The sequence below is a fragment of the Amaranthus tricolor genome, chromosome 4 (assembly GCF_026212465.1).
Source record: "Amaranthus tricolor cultivar Red isolate AtriRed21 chromosome 4, ASM2621246v1, whole genome shotgun sequence".
Classification (NCBI taxonomy): domain Eukaryota; kingdom Viridiplantae; phylum Streptophyta; class Magnoliopsida; order Caryophyllales; family Amaranthaceae; genus Amaranthus; species Amaranthus tricolor.
This window is the reverse complement of record NC_080050.1, coordinates 15,061,662-15,076,931: the sequence shown is the minus strand read 5'-3', so window position 1 is coordinate 15,076,931 and position 15,270 is coordinate 15,061,662. Positions and strand designations below refer to the sequence as shown.

The 15,270-nt window shown below is 33.2% G+C and overlaps 1 protein-coding gene across 2 annotated transcripts; it reads right to left on the bottom strand.

Moving 5' to 3' along the window:
• Positions 1 to 8,315: 8,315 nt before the first annotated feature.
• Positions 8,316 to 14,436, bottom strand: LOC130811446 (arginase 2, chloroplastic/mitochondrial-like). Of its 2 annotated transcripts, none has more exons than XM_057677770.1 (7): positions 14,172 to 14,436; positions 10,184 to 10,326; positions 9,916 to 10,075; positions 9,360 to 9,493; positions 9,023 to 9,232; positions 8,806 to 8,916; positions 8,316 to 8,693 (listed from the first exon to the last, which is right to left on the bottom strand). In XM_057677770.1, the coding sequence occupies exons 1-7, from the start codon at positions 14,236 to 14,238 to the stop codon at positions 8,433 to 8,435; spliced, it is 1,086 nt and encodes a 361-aa protein (XP_057533753.1). In that variant the 5' UTR covers positions 14,239 to 14,436; the 3' UTR covers positions 8,316 to 8,432. The 2 variants fall into 2 exon arrangements, with proteins under 2 accessions (XP_057533753.1, XP_057533754.1); XM_057677771.1 differs by having other exon boundaries at positions 14,176 to 14,318.
• Positions 14,437 to 15,270: the final 834 nt, after the last annotated feature.

The window sequence follows — 15,270 nt, the reverse complement described above, 5'->3', positions numbered from 1 at the left end:
CGTTATTTACATTCGAGTGATAAATGTGAAAAATTGTTGAAAATATTCCAGAATTGAAAATGAGAAACGAGAACCGAGGAACTTAAAATCAAGGCTTGCAATGTACTTTTTCACATCTCGTGAATATATTATGATTGTCATATTATTATATTGTTGAGGAGTTTGTACTCGGCGTTAGACGTTGATTCCGATTCAAACGGCTGTCATTCGTATCATGGATGGCAGTATTTTGCAGGAAGGTTTAGCTTCAGGTTTCGATCCAAGCCGCAACATTGACTATATATCGAGAACTTAGCGGCTTTTTGTACCTTTCATGATGACTTGATTATGATGTATCTCTTTTTTATTTTGAACAAACAATATTTTTTATCAGATGTAATATTTTTTACTATTTTATTTTAAAGAATATTAGTTTGTATGATTTGAAGTTTTTTTTATCAGTTCGGCATTTGAGACTTCCGCTATATTATTGTATTAGATATTATTATTATTATCATTATTAAATTTTAATCTTGTATCGAGAGTGCCACTACTGTTACAATCATCCAATCACAATGTAGGACTTGTGTCCACTTCTTACTTACACTAACAAGCTAGATTAATTTTCTTAATCTTGTTTTGATTACTTGGTGAACTAAGTCACCAATAATCTTAACAATCTCCACCTTGACTTGTGCTGTCGAAGTCACAAAACATCAGTTTCAAAGTTCATCCAACAACGCTCACAAAACATATCCAGCTAGTAACATACTCAACAAAACAAAATAAACATGTGCACAAAACACACAAAAGCACATGCACTACAATGCCCTCTGAGGGCTTATGAAAAAGTATGATTAATTACCAACCAAGTGCATACAACCCATGGACTTGTTGGGAGATATGGGGATTACAGTCATCAAAAGAAGTATCATCATCACCATGCTTGGTTAAAGTAGTGGCATCATAAACCAAATTAATTAAGGTGGAACCAAGTAGCTTATATAAGTCATCATCATTAATGGACCCTTTCATGAACAACTTAAGAACCTTGCTAAGCTTCATAACTCCACCATTACCAATGCACCTAAAACCTTTATCTAAAGTATCAAGGAAATTAAGTGCTTATTCATGCTTGGAACATGGAGGACTCCGGAAATTAAGTGTCTATTCAGGCTTGGAACAACTTAAGACCCTTGACAATGATTTTAACAACTCCTAAGCCAAGTATTCGACAACTAACCTCATTGCCCATCTTGAATTTTCTTCCATCAACCTTTTGATAAGTTTAGAAGAAAATAGAGTTAGAAGTCATGTGGCTTGAATATCACGAATCCCAATACCCAAGAATCACCACCCTTGTACTCACTAGTAAGAACAAGAACACCAACATCATATTCTTCCTCAACATAACTAGCCTCGGTGGAGCTAGTTCCTTTGGACTTGCAATCAACGGATTGTTTGGTTTTCAACTTCCAGCAATCTCTCTTAAGATGGACTTTTTTCCTACAATAGTTACAAGTCATACCTCTCTTGTTCCTATTTGAATCTTTAACAAACAATACATCATTAGACTCAATGGACAACTTTTGTGCAAATTGCGGATCAATAAGTTCCTTTTGTGTTAAGACCTTTCTAACATCCTCACTACACAATGTGTCTCTACCATATAACAAAGTCTCTCTAAAAGGCTTATAAGAAGAGGGTACGTAGAGAACATAATAAGAGAATGGTCAAGTCTTCATCATCAAGTGAAACCTCAATATTTTGCAAATCTAAAACTATAGAGTATAGTTCATCAAGATGAGGTTTCATAGGCTTACCTTCTTGCAATCGGAGATCATACAATCTACTCTTTAAGAGTAATCGGGTTGTAACGCTTTTGGCCATAATGAGTGATTCCAACTTCTCCCAAATCCCTTTTGATGTTACCTCTTTTACAACCTCCCTCAAAATATCATTGGAAAGACAAAGTTGTATGGCAGATAAAGATTTTGCATCCAACTCTTCCCACTTAGCCTTACTCATACCAATGGGCTTCCTCTCATCACCTTCAAGTGCCTTATGAACACCAAGAGTGCCTTCATTTTCACTTGCCATAAACTAAAAATTGTGTTCCTATCAAACTTCTTAATGTCTAACTTCATTGTTGACATGTTGGATTTAAAATGACCACCAATAACACCTCAAATAACCCGTAATAAACCCTTGGCTCTGATACCAATTGAAAGGAGAGGTGTATTACCTCACTCAAGGATCTCAAAATGATGTTAAGATGAGAATTTATGATGTGTCTTAGTGTAGGAACCAAAAAATGCAAGTTAGTGTAATGAATGACAATAATAAAGAAATAATCAAGACAAAGATTTAAGGTAATTCACCAATTAACGGGATACATCAACCATCTAACCTAGGATTATTATTAATGTGTTTAAGGGAGAAATATAAACTTGAGAGAAATTACAATGGAGGTTATGTGTAGAGGAGAGCTAATTTAAGGAGAAAATAAGCTATGTAAGGATGCTCTATGTATGAGACTTTAGTGCAAGTATAAAGGACCTAGGACTAAGTTATCTATAGGGAAAATAACCACAAGAAGAGGGCAGCAATATAGCATTCACAACTGAAGGCAGAAACAGAACAAATAGGAGGAAACAAATTCGCTCGACCTATGCTCGGACAAGTGGCTGGTCGAGCAGCTTGCAGTGTGTTGTTTTGTTCCTCATTTCCTCCTTGCCAAATGTCCCTTGTTCCCCATACTCATCAATGCTCAATGCATTATTATTACTTCATACACGCACCCACTAACACATAGTATAATGTACTTGTGTACTTAGATGATTCTCCATCATCAGATCACAATGTAGTACTTTTGTCCTCTTCTTACTAACACTAACAAGCTAGATTAATTTTCTTAATCTTGTGTTGATTACTTGGTGAACCAAGTCACCAATAATCCTAACATTCTTTTCTAGAATTCTTGAGTTCGAGAAGTACACATTTTGATACATCAATACAAGGAAGTAGGCAACCAAGGACGTAGACGTGGTTAAATCAATCTCGTTAAATCTTTGTGCACTTCGTTACTTACGCATATATATTACTTTAGATTTGATATCTAATTTTCAACATTTAACAAAGGCATAAATTTAAAATCTAAATTGTTGGAATTTAATTTTCCTATGAGAATGATAGCCTTTAGAATTGTATTAAGAATGTATAATGAGGTTTGGGCAACTCTAGCAAGTGATCAGGAATATATAAAAACATGAGATGTGTAGTTGAGGAAGGGCTCAGAAATAAAGTAAGATAAGGTGATACAATACAGTTCTAGAATGACACATGGTGTACATCAAGACCACTGAAAGATGTTTTCCCTAGACTCTTTCATATATCAACACAGGAAAAGAAAACAATTAAAGAAGTAGGAGATTGGTGTGACGAGATATGGGAATGGTGATTAAAATGGAGAAAAAATTTGTATGACTAGGAAAAGGGTGATGATAATGACTTTTAACGTGTATGGAAAATAAGCCTACATGGGGAAGACAAGATAATGTGTAGTGGAAATGGTCAACAAACAGTCTCTTATCCACAAAGAGCCTACAGCAAAAGATTTGTGAACAACTAGACCCAAGTATTGCAATATTGCCACTTCAAGTGCGCAACTGAGAAATTACCTTATGCATAAGGCTTCCTGCTCATGGAAAATTATTAACAGATGATGTAATGCAGAAACTAGGAGTATTGACTCAATCACAAGCACTTTACCCTTTCTGCAATCTTGAAGCAGAAACTGTAAAGCACATCCTCTTTTCTTATCATTTCACTTGAAAATATTGGGATGGTTTATCCCACATCGATAAATTAAAGATGGTGAGCACATTTTATAAGTTATTGGAGACCTTTCCATTGCAATATGGTTTTAGGATAATATATGTCTTCTTGGCTTATAGAGTGTGTGCAGTGTACACCTCGTGTTTCCCGATTATTTGCTGGCTTTCTTAATAAGTCCAACTTAATTTAATAGGAAACATTGGATGTGTGTATTACAATGGTGGGGAATTAATGATGTGCTACAAGGGGAATATGGAATATAATTTCCATAAAAGCATGGAGTGGGCTTGCAAGGAAAAAAAGTATAAAGAAAATGTGGAGTTTGGTACTGCCGTATTACTCTGAAAATAATATGAATTATTTGGTATGAAAGAAATAAGATCAAAGTCAAAAATTTCATCGCCAAATTGGGAGAAAAATATTGTACATCATAATTTTAAGGATAAATGTGTGGGCAAAAAGGTGTTCCTCAACAACCTAAATTACCCAACTCATGACATGGTTGGGACATGAAACTATCATCACTGCAAGCTCTTGAGAATCCCTACAATTCATAATATTGTTAGGGAGGTCATGTTTTGGGCTGGGGTTACTAAACTTCAAGGCTGTTTCTTTTTTGCTTATGTTGGAGTATTATTTGTTGTTTGTTTTCTTTTATGTGTAGGCATTCTGCAAAGCTGATTCTAGTTGAGAAACTGACATACAGTGGTGATCTGAGAATTCAATTATTAGTGATGAATGTATACTACAATTGTTGTCCTATATAAGCTAATACTGTATGCTAAGCACTGTACTATTGTATCAGCTCTTTTGTTATGGAGTTTTCTTAGTGATAAATGTTTGCTAGTGTACTTTAATATAGAAAATGAGAATTAAATTAGTCACAAAACAGATGATAAAGGACAATTCGTAGAGACATAGATCAAAGTGTGAAATTTTGGTAAACAAGCAGAAAAGGCAATACCATGGGGCTGCAACTGGTGTGTGCGGTACAAACAGCCTACAAATAACTGTTAATTTTTGTGCTGTTTTGGTCTTGAAATTCTGATATGGTATATTTGATGTGATGCCTGGCTGGAAGAGGAAATATGTATGATAGTGAACTTGTTGTGCCAAATGTGAAAAAGGAAGACTAAATGTGTGTGTGCGCGAAAACTGTTTGATCCCAAGTGGTATGCAGCAACTTTGGGTGTGCGTAGCTAAGTACAAATGCAAAATGGACTGATGTTGGAGAGAAGAAATAATAGTGTGCCAAAATGTTTTATGTAGAAGGACTGATCTATTTTGTGTAGCTTCTAATTCTTCACAAGGGTGTAGTGTCTGATCTATTTTTCTTTTTTGTTTATTTAGACAAGCTTAGTCACGCTTATAAGTGAGGGTAAAATAATTTGTTCTTTCATCACACTTATAAGTGTGACTATTAATCTCAGGCTTAATAAGCGTACTTCAATAAAATTAATTTATCACACTTAATTATTTGAGGCAAATAAAGTGTAGGTATAAGCCACATTTTTTTGTAGTGTGTGCTACACAACAGATAGTTCGAGGTGTTATGGACTAGAGTGATATAGGTTGCATATAGGCGTGTGTTTGTGGTATGCTAATGGTGTAATACTTTATCTGCTGGTGTAGACCTAGGTTGGTAATGTGTTTTTGTTTGTAAGTTGTCGTTTTGTGCATTGTAAGTGGGTATTTTGTATTTTGCCCTAAGTATTATTTTACCTCTTTTGAGTGAAGTTTTAGGGTTTTTTGGTGTTTGTGTTGCCTCTAGTATTGTCTAGAGAGGATTTTGGTTGTACCCAGTAATTTTATTGGTGATTAGTGGAAGAGTTTGGTACCACTTATGGTCCCGTGGATTTTTTCCTTCATAGGGTTTCCACGTAAAAATATCGTGTGTACTTTACTTTCCGCATTTTTACTTTATTGTGCTTGATTGTGGGATTATTATTCTTTGTTTCATTGGATTGGTTATTTTTGTTCATCTAACAATACAAAGGGAGAAAGTGTGTGTTATATTACAACTTTTCTCAACATAGTGGTATCAAGAGCTTGGTCTATTTTACTTGGGTAAAACTCTAGTGTTGTTTATGATGGATGATAAAACTAGTATGCATGGTATGATTTATTTAGACTCTACCAAGTACGCTGTGTGGAAAACTAAGATGGAAGATATTATTTATGTGAAAGATTTTTATGAACCAATCTTAAATGAGTCTATGCCCACTGGTCAAGATTAAAGTAAATGGAAAATTTTGAATCGGAAAGCGGTTGAACCATAAGACAATTTGTTGATATTAGTGTGCTCCAACATATTGCCAATGACACTGATACATATGAATTATGGATGAAACTTAAGGCTATGTATGAGAGGAAGAATGCCTTAAGTAAAGTGTCATAGATGAGAAAATAGGTAAAGTTAGAATTTCATGATGGTAATAGCATGGTAGTACATTTGAATGAATTTCAAGGTTTAATTAATCAGTTGTTTGCAGTGAAAATGTCTTTAGATGATAAGTTACAGGCACTATTGCTACTTTCATCATTGCCAGAGAGTTAGGACACACTATTTGTATCACTTATCAATTCTGCTCCTGATGGTGAGTTGACAATGGATAATTATTATGAAGTTCATTATATTGCACAAGTTTCTAATAGGGAAAGAAGCAAAAGTCAAGCTTCTCGAGGTAGATACAATTTCAAAGACAAGTCTAAATCCAAGAGTAGAATTATTTGTCATTACTGTGACAAGCCAAGTCATATTAATAGGTTCTGCAGAAAAATGAAACGAGACAAGTCAAAAGAAAGAACATTCCACTGAGTCGAAGTCTAAAGAGAAAAATACTACAGCTCTAGCAATTAGTGATGATGATTTGCTCTTCATTGGTGATAAAGAGTGCTTGAATGTAGCTTGTGATGATTGCAATTAGGTGATTGATTCGGGTACTTCATATCATCTTACTCCGCATCAAAACTACTTCTCGTCCTACACTAGTGGAGATTTTGGTAGTGTAAGAATGGGAAATGATAGGTCATCCAAGGTCGTTGGCAAAGGCACTATTTACTTGGAGAAAGTATGCTCTTGATCTTGTCCACACTAATGTATGTTCTATACATACTAAATCCCATAGTGGTGCTCTTTACTTTATTTCTTTTTTGATGATTATTCTAGAAAAGTGTGGGTTACTGTTTTGAAAACCAAAGATCAGGTACTTTCTGCTTTCAAGGAGTTTCATGCTATAGTTGAGCGAGAAACAAGTAGAAAGCTTAAGGTTGTGAGAGCTGATAATGGTGGTGAGTATAAAGGCCTATTTGAAAGCTACTGCAAGATTCAAGACATTAAGCTTGAGAAAGCAGTTCCAAAGACACCTCAATTAAATGGAGTTGCAGAGAGGATGAACAGAACAATTGAAGAAAGAATCCGATGTATGCTCTCTCATGCAAAGTTGTCCAAGTCTTTCTGGGCAGAGGCATTAGTTACAGCTGTGTACTTGATTAACCTTTCACCTTCAAATCCTCTTGATGGTGATGTTCCTCAGAAAGTTTGGACCAGTAAAGATGTCTCCTACAAGCACCTGAGGGTATATGGATGTCATGCTTTTGTTCACATTCCTAGAGATAAGAGATCCAAGTTAGATAAGAAGACAAATCAGTGCATATTTTTAGGGTACTCTGACGATGCTCTTGGGTACAAGTTATGGGATCCAGTAGACAGAAAAATTCTCTAAAGCAGAGATGTTGTGTTCTTTGAAGATCAGAATATTGAAGATATTGAAAAGCCAAAGCAACAAACATCCTCTCATACACCAATCACTTTTGAACCAGTCATACCACAGATGACTCCTAGAGTTGTAAGGGGAGATATTCGGCATGACGATGAAATGTTGGATTGTCGTTTTGTGCATTGTAAGTGGGTATTTTGTATTTTGCTCTAATTATTATTTTACCACTTTTGAGTGAAGTTTTAGGGTTGTTTGGTGTTTGTGTTGCCTCTAGTATTATCTAGAGAGGATTTTGGTTGTACCCATTAATTTTATTGGTGATTAGTGGAAGAGTTTGGTACCACTTACGGTCCCGTGGTTTTTTCCCTCATTAGGTTTCCACGTAAAAATATCGTGTGTGCTTTACTTTCGCATTTTTACTTTATTGTGCTTGATTGTGGTATTATTATTGTTCGTTTGATTGCATTGAATATATTACCACTTTTCTCAACATAATCACCCCTATATTTTTATCTTAGGTAACCTATCTCAATGGGGTCATTTTTCGATGGCCTTTTCCCCTCCCGGGCTTTTTTATGCCTTTAGTCTTGGTTGCCTCTGTAGGTCATTTTTCGATGGCCTTTTCCCCTCCCGGGCTTTTTTATGCCTTTAGTCTTGGTTGCCTCTGTTACAGTTTTTGTCTTTGTTATAATAATATTCCCATTTTTTTGTAAAAAAGATCATTTGATATTGAAATATATATGCACACTTTATATAAACAAAAATAGTAGAGAAATGAGAATCTTAAAATCATGCTTTCATAAACTGTACCATAGTTGCACGCATTTGGCATTATTTAGACTATATAACTACTAACTAATACAGTCTTATTATTTAGTTTCATGCTAGTGAACATAGTCACTTAGACATTTTTGCAGCAAGTTCCCTTGCAAATTTAGCAGCAACCATAGCAGTCATAAAATCAGCAGTGTCGCGTTGTGGATTATATTCAACCACATCTGCACCCACGATATCACCCTGAAGATTATGCAAAATGTTGAGAACATCGCGGAAAGACAGACCTCCTGGCTCAAAATGCGACACACCATGCGCAAATCCGGGATCAAGACAATCTACATCAATTGATATGTAGACACCCTTTGCTCCGTCCCCCAGTTTCTGAGATAGTTCACGATGAGGAAAGAATCACAAGAATGACAATCAAAATTCAGATAAAAGAAACTACACTGCAATGAAAATATACGGAGTGTAATGAAAGAATAAGTTATACCAGACTTTCCAAGTACTCGCGTTCTTTTGAATAATTTCGCATTTCATGTTGCTCGACGCCAAACTTTTTTCCCTGCTCACGTCCTTCATAGTTTATAGATCTTAGACCTACCTGAACAATTTAACAGACAATTCCAACAGTTTTCACTTTAAGCCATTACTTCCATGCCAAAAAGTAAGTGTAACAGCAAAAATATCTCAGTTGAATCTGTGATAACCTGCAACAGCCTATGTGCATAACCGCCTTCCATTATACGAGCAAAAGAAGACGCATGAGAATATCTGTTTCCTTCAAACTCATTATAGATATCTGGATGAGCATCAAGATGTAGAATATCTACAGGTCCTCCAAGCTTTTCAGAAATAGCTTTTACAATTGGGTAAGATAGTGAATGGTCACCACCTAATACTAAAGGGCGCAGAGGTTCCTGCCAAATCCGTGGTCAGAAATTCACATCTCTAGTAAGTTGTGATTGATTACTTGATGAATGGTGAGATAATAAGACGTTAAAAGAACGAATATATTTGAGAACACAGAAAAGATGCATAGCTTACTTCTTCCATTACAATCTTGACCGACTCACAGACAATGTCCATCAATCTACTATCATCCACGCCACAAGCTCTGATCTCTTGAACATGAAGATCACCAACATCTGCCAGGACTAGAGGGTTGTCTATTTCTATGCCTGCGTCATTTCACAACTTTAATGGCGGAAATCAAAATCATAATCCAATGTTTAGTAGAGAAGAATGAGATGTAGCTTGAACTTACAAAAGTTCAAACAAGATGCAATTAAAGATTAAAATAAGCTTTCATCAATTAACTTGATGATACACAGTGTTAAAGTGCCTATTTGTTACGTACATGTGAGTATCCTACATTAGAGAAACAGAAGAGTATATTTCACAATAAAACTTAAGTAACTCTTACTAGTGAAACTCCTTTGGGTCGTAACTTGTAAGTGAGTTACCTCTTCTACTTTTTTTGGGTTGCCCAAGCCCATTTTCTAAATTCTAACACACACAGGAGGAGAGCCTTAAATGGTTTTCACCTATCTAATGACCAACATGACAATTATGAATCAATAACGGTGAATGATAGTATTACCTTCTTCCGTAGTATTATTTGTGCTTCCGCACCAAATAGCCTCCCTAATAAATGGAGGTGCAAAAGCTGGCCCCTGAAGAAATGAAGAATTATGGCCCAAAGGTACTCCAAGGAGTGTACTTACTGCTTTAGCACCTCCTTCACGCCGTACTAGCTCCCCCTGAAACAACAATTAAACATTAAACAATGATGTCATGTAATCAACAAGGGACGACAATGTAAGCTTCATTGTATATATATTATTATGTAATGTAAAAAGCTGGTTTACTTGGAGCTTTGCCCTTTCACGAATGAGAGTGAGGGAAGCATCCATCACTCGGTTTTGGCCCTTTTCGACCATATCATTAGGAAGATGTGCAGCATTCAAACTCCTCCAGTAATGAATACCTCTCCTTACGACTTGCTGCATGACTGATGAAAGGAGCACCACGCTTGTTAGGAGATAAAAACAATGCATGTAACATCAACTAAGTATACCATATATATCAGCCAAAATCTATGCACATGATCATAGAAGGAAGGTCATCTTATTAGCAAATTTTATGTACCTTTTCCCACCAGGGATGTAGAATGACCCCTCAATTCAAAGCTAGTTTTACCTTGCAAGTTACCTTAGGAGTATAAGACTGTATACCTAGATTAATCCCTCATTTTCTTGCTTTTAAACCATCCAACTATTTAACCCTTAACCAATTTAAACTGCAAATTTAACTTAATTATGAAAAGGAAGTCACGTTTGCAACTTTTTGCGAACTAGTTCAGTTTCAGATTCCCATGGGTGTAGGATTTTGATGATTGGTGAATTAATAGACAAGTAATAGTATTAAGAATTCATTTCTTACCGATCAGTCAAGTCACGCATCAAATGTTGTAATTCGATTACTACTTCTATAATTCATATTATGTTATGTATGTGATCATGTTATTAGTGTTAGATAAATATTATATAAAACATCTAATCGCAACAAATAAAATCCAGTAGTGGTATCATTTAGCCTTTTGTAATATTATAATATGATTATGCTAAAATTTACTACTTTGATTTAATTAAGAAATGGTGATGTGTGGATTTAAATTGCTTGATTAAAATATAATTTTAATTATTTTGAAGTAAAAGATATATAATTAAGATTTTATTTTAATTTTTGTATATGATACATAAAATTAATAATTTTGATTCTTTTGATGTATATAAATACTCAAAATAATATTTGATTTACTTGAATAATTAATATATGTGTTTTATTTATTTTTATTTTCGTCACTTAAAAGCTCCAATGTCGAAAATCATTTTCAAAATTTGATTTTTGGTATTTGAGTTAAAAAAATTAGTTCTTTAGTGTTTGAATTTAATAATTCAATAATTTAATTGTTGCTTTGTTTGGTAATGTAAAAACAATTACCCAATTTAGTTTCAAAAATATGAACCCTAGTTTTTAATTCCCTATTTGATTAAATCTATGATACTTGTGAAATTTTATCATTAATCGATGCCAAAACATAATCATACAATAGTTAGACGTTTTGCACATAAATAAGACCAATTATTAATAACATTTGATGATATACTTTGTCCCCATATTATTTCTAATTTTAAAAAGAAAACAAAGGAGAATTAACGAACACGACGACTGGGTGTGGTGGTACTGGTCGGAATCGGATTAGGGTTGTTGGTCGGGTTCTAAGGGCGGTGTTGGGGAGACGACTATTGACACATCACGGGCAGGGTTGTTACTCCATAGACGCCATTGATGGACACAAAGTATAGAGAAGAAGAAGGAAGAAGGCTTTGGGCCACGACAGGCTTCGATGGGTTGAAAGCTCGCGTATAGGCTGATCAATTTTCACGTGGGTTTTGACCCGTTTGCTACTGGTTTTGACCCTTCCTTTTCGTTTTTGTGTTTCCAACTTTTTCCAATAAATAAATTTTAATTACAAAATAAATTAAAGAATTTATAATTCCTTTTAACTTTTAATTGAATCAAATCAAATAATCAAAGATGGCTTGTTAAAGAACTTTTCAATTAAACAAAAAACAAAAAGCTATATAGAGTAAAAATATTTCTTATTGTAAATTACAAATCTATCCCTCATCAAATTCAAAGTAAAGTTCAAACTAATATGTTGACTCTTCATCAAGTCAAACACATGTGACATGACCTTGTAACCTCCCTCCACCACCAACACTCCTCTATCCCATCAATTATTTACCTGGTCAAACCCTAAATTATCCCTTTGTCTCCGAAAAAAGTCATACATAAATGTTGGACTAGGCTATAATTAGTGCATCATTGTTTATAACCTAATATATCTTTTATATATATATATATATATATATATATATATATATATATATATATATATATATATATATATATATATATATATATATATATATATATATATATATATATATATATATATATATATATGTAGGGGTTAGAGTTGTGATGGTGAATAATGAAAAAATCCCTAATCAATTAATTTCACAATTAATATTTCTCCCTTAAAAGTAAAAGAATAAATAATTTATCTTTACTCTTTTACTTTGAAGTTATAAATTGGTGCTACTTGAAGAGATTTATAGACAAATACGACCTTAAAGTTTTTAGTCCCTACCAAATAATCAAGTCACGCATAAAAGATTGTAATTTTATTAGTACTTATATAAATCATATCATAATATGTTTGTGATCTTGTTATTGAGTGTTAGATATTTATCATTTGAAATTCCGCGAATCACCCAAATAAATCTAGCATTCTTAATGAAGTTTATGTAGAAAATTATTCAACAAGATTTATGATCATGCTTGTCTTACTCTGATCATTATTTTTCTTCCATTACGATTAGAGGTGTTCTTTGGGTCATCAAAATGATTTAAAGTTAGTTGTTTCATATTAGGTTATACACCGGGTCTTTACATAATTTTAGTTCTTTTTTAAAGTTGTGTCGATTCTTATTCGGTTATAAAGTCTAATAAATATCGCGTCATCGAGTATGTTTTAAATACTTTTAAGTTTTATCTATTACAAATTAAATTTAGTACAATTAACCCAACCAAAAAAATAAATAGTAATGGAGAAAATCCCAAATTAATTTAAATTTAAATGACTGAAATAATTATACGAAATTTCACGTGGTGACCCTGAGTTTTTGAGATTTTAACAAATGTTTTTTTTTAAATCTGCGTGGTGACCTTGAGCTTCTAATTTCTCATGTGGTAGACTATGTGTCAATATGTTTTGTAAAATTAAGTACTTATTTCGATTGGATTTCGAAATATGTGGTCAGTTAGGGTGATCACGGCGTTTGTTTTTTGATAAAAATGTCATAGCGTAAAGCTAACAAAAAAAATTCCTATTGTCTAACACGTGGAAAAATTGAAAAGTCGAAGTCACCATGTAAATTAAAAATAGTATTTGTCTACTACGTGAAACAGTCAAAAATTATGAGTTACCACAAAACATTTTCCAATAATTATTATGTACTAATAATCATGAGCAAGTAGCAAACATAAACTTAAAGAAGAAGAGTTTATTTTGGTTATAAATTTCAAAATTTGTAACCTAAATTTCAGAGTTAAATTTAAAAATTTGGAAATGCTTAAATACTACCAAGAAAAAAAAAGTGGTAAAAGAAGTTGTACCTGTCTTCCATTGAAGAAGAAAAAGTTGGACGCAATCAAGGAGCACAAAAGAGAAAGATAAAAAAAAATGGCGCCACGATGGAACTCACAATGAAATTTATGATATAGGAGTAATAATGGTACTTTATTTACGAAAACATTTCCCTTTGTTCAGACAAGTAGGTTGTGTAATATCAATTTAAGTAGCTTATCTAAGTGCAACTAGTTATGTTCAAAACGTGATAATTTATAGTGTTTTAAAATTATAAATATCATTTTAAAATTTTCTTTTTAATTTTTTTAAACAAATTATGTTCTAATAGCAACCATAATTATAATCAATAATATTAATTTATACAACTAGAAAGACACCCAAAAATTTAACAGTTTTAATTATATATCTAAAGGCTACAACTTACAACTACTTACACAACTAACAGCTACCCATAAGCAGAATGAAAACAAATCAAGGTAAAACAAGATAAAAATCATAATAACTATAACAAACATGTATACTAAGCATAAACTAAATCATACTATGATTCTTGGTACATAAATTTCAAATCCAATTTCAGTTCCAAAAAATAAATGAATTGAAATTCACAAAGACCAAGGATAAAGTAGTTATACCTACTTTAGACGGAAGGGATGCTAAGTTGGAAGCAAGCAGAGAAGACACAACAAACAATGACGGCATTGAATGTTAAAGACAAAGTGGTAAGAACAAAGTGAGAAAGTTGGAGCTAGGAATGAAGTTTATGAAGTAGAAGTAGCCATTGCTTCATGTTTTTATAGAAAATTTTATGTGCTTACTCTTTGAGTAAATTGTTTAATTTAATTAGTTGTTCTGTATATAGGCCTGGTAAAACTGATTCGATTGCTAATCCGATATAATTTGTTCATTAAATGGGTTCGGTACGATTAAGGTCAGAATTTTAAGCCTTAAATAAGCCAATATAATCCATTTAGTCAAACGATTTAGTTTCAAAGTAAAAAATAATTTTAAAAAAATGCTAAAACAAACACCTTACATGAAGCTTCATAATGTAAAAATTAATGTAAAATTTAAAAATGTTTAATAAAAATTAAATGTAATCAATAATACTAGCCACTTTAATTAGTCTTACTTAATTATGTTAAAGGGAAAATAATTGATACAAATAGATATTTTATTTCCAGGTTTTGAAAAATACTGAGTTAGTAATATCATGCATGGGTGTATGCATGTGGTCCACAGTCCACACATGTTTGAAACCGATAGCCTGGCTCGGTGGCCCCTATTTGTATAATGAGACTCGAACACAAATAAAGTTTTCAATTATTTTCATGATTTATTCATACAATTCATTTTTTTATACTCATAGGCATAGTTCTGTAACACCCCGATATTTTCCCGATATTTTCTTCCCGATATATTTAATAATTCACTAGTAATATTATTTCTATATATATATTTTATTTATTATTGGGCTTGGTCATGAGATTTGCAATCCTTTTTGGCAATTAGAATTATTTGGGCCCAAACTTTTCCTTAAACCATCTTTTATTTTCAAAAAAAAAAAAAAGAAAATAGGAGGGACTCTTGGTGGAGCTTGTAACTCCCTTAGGGTAATGAAGGATCAAGGCATTAATCCCATATAATTAACCCTTCTTAATTCCTTAATCATTTTCATTTTGACATCCTTTCATTTCTAAAGTTTCCAAGGACAAAAAAAAACATATCCTTTCA

Coding starts and splice junctions, on each gene's coding strand:
- LOC130811446 (XM_057677770.1), bottom strand. CDS start 14,238: ATGCCGTCATTGTTTGTTGTGTCTTCTCTGCTTGCTTCCAACTTAGCA. Junction 10,327..14,171: donor ATCCCTTCCGTCTAAAGTAG/GTATAACTACTT, acceptor TCCTTTCATCAG/TCATGCAGCAAGTCGTAAGG. Junction 8,694..8,805: donor GCGAGTACTTGGAAAGTCTG/GTATAACTTATT, acceptor GAACTATCTCAG/AAACTGGGGGACGGAGCAAA.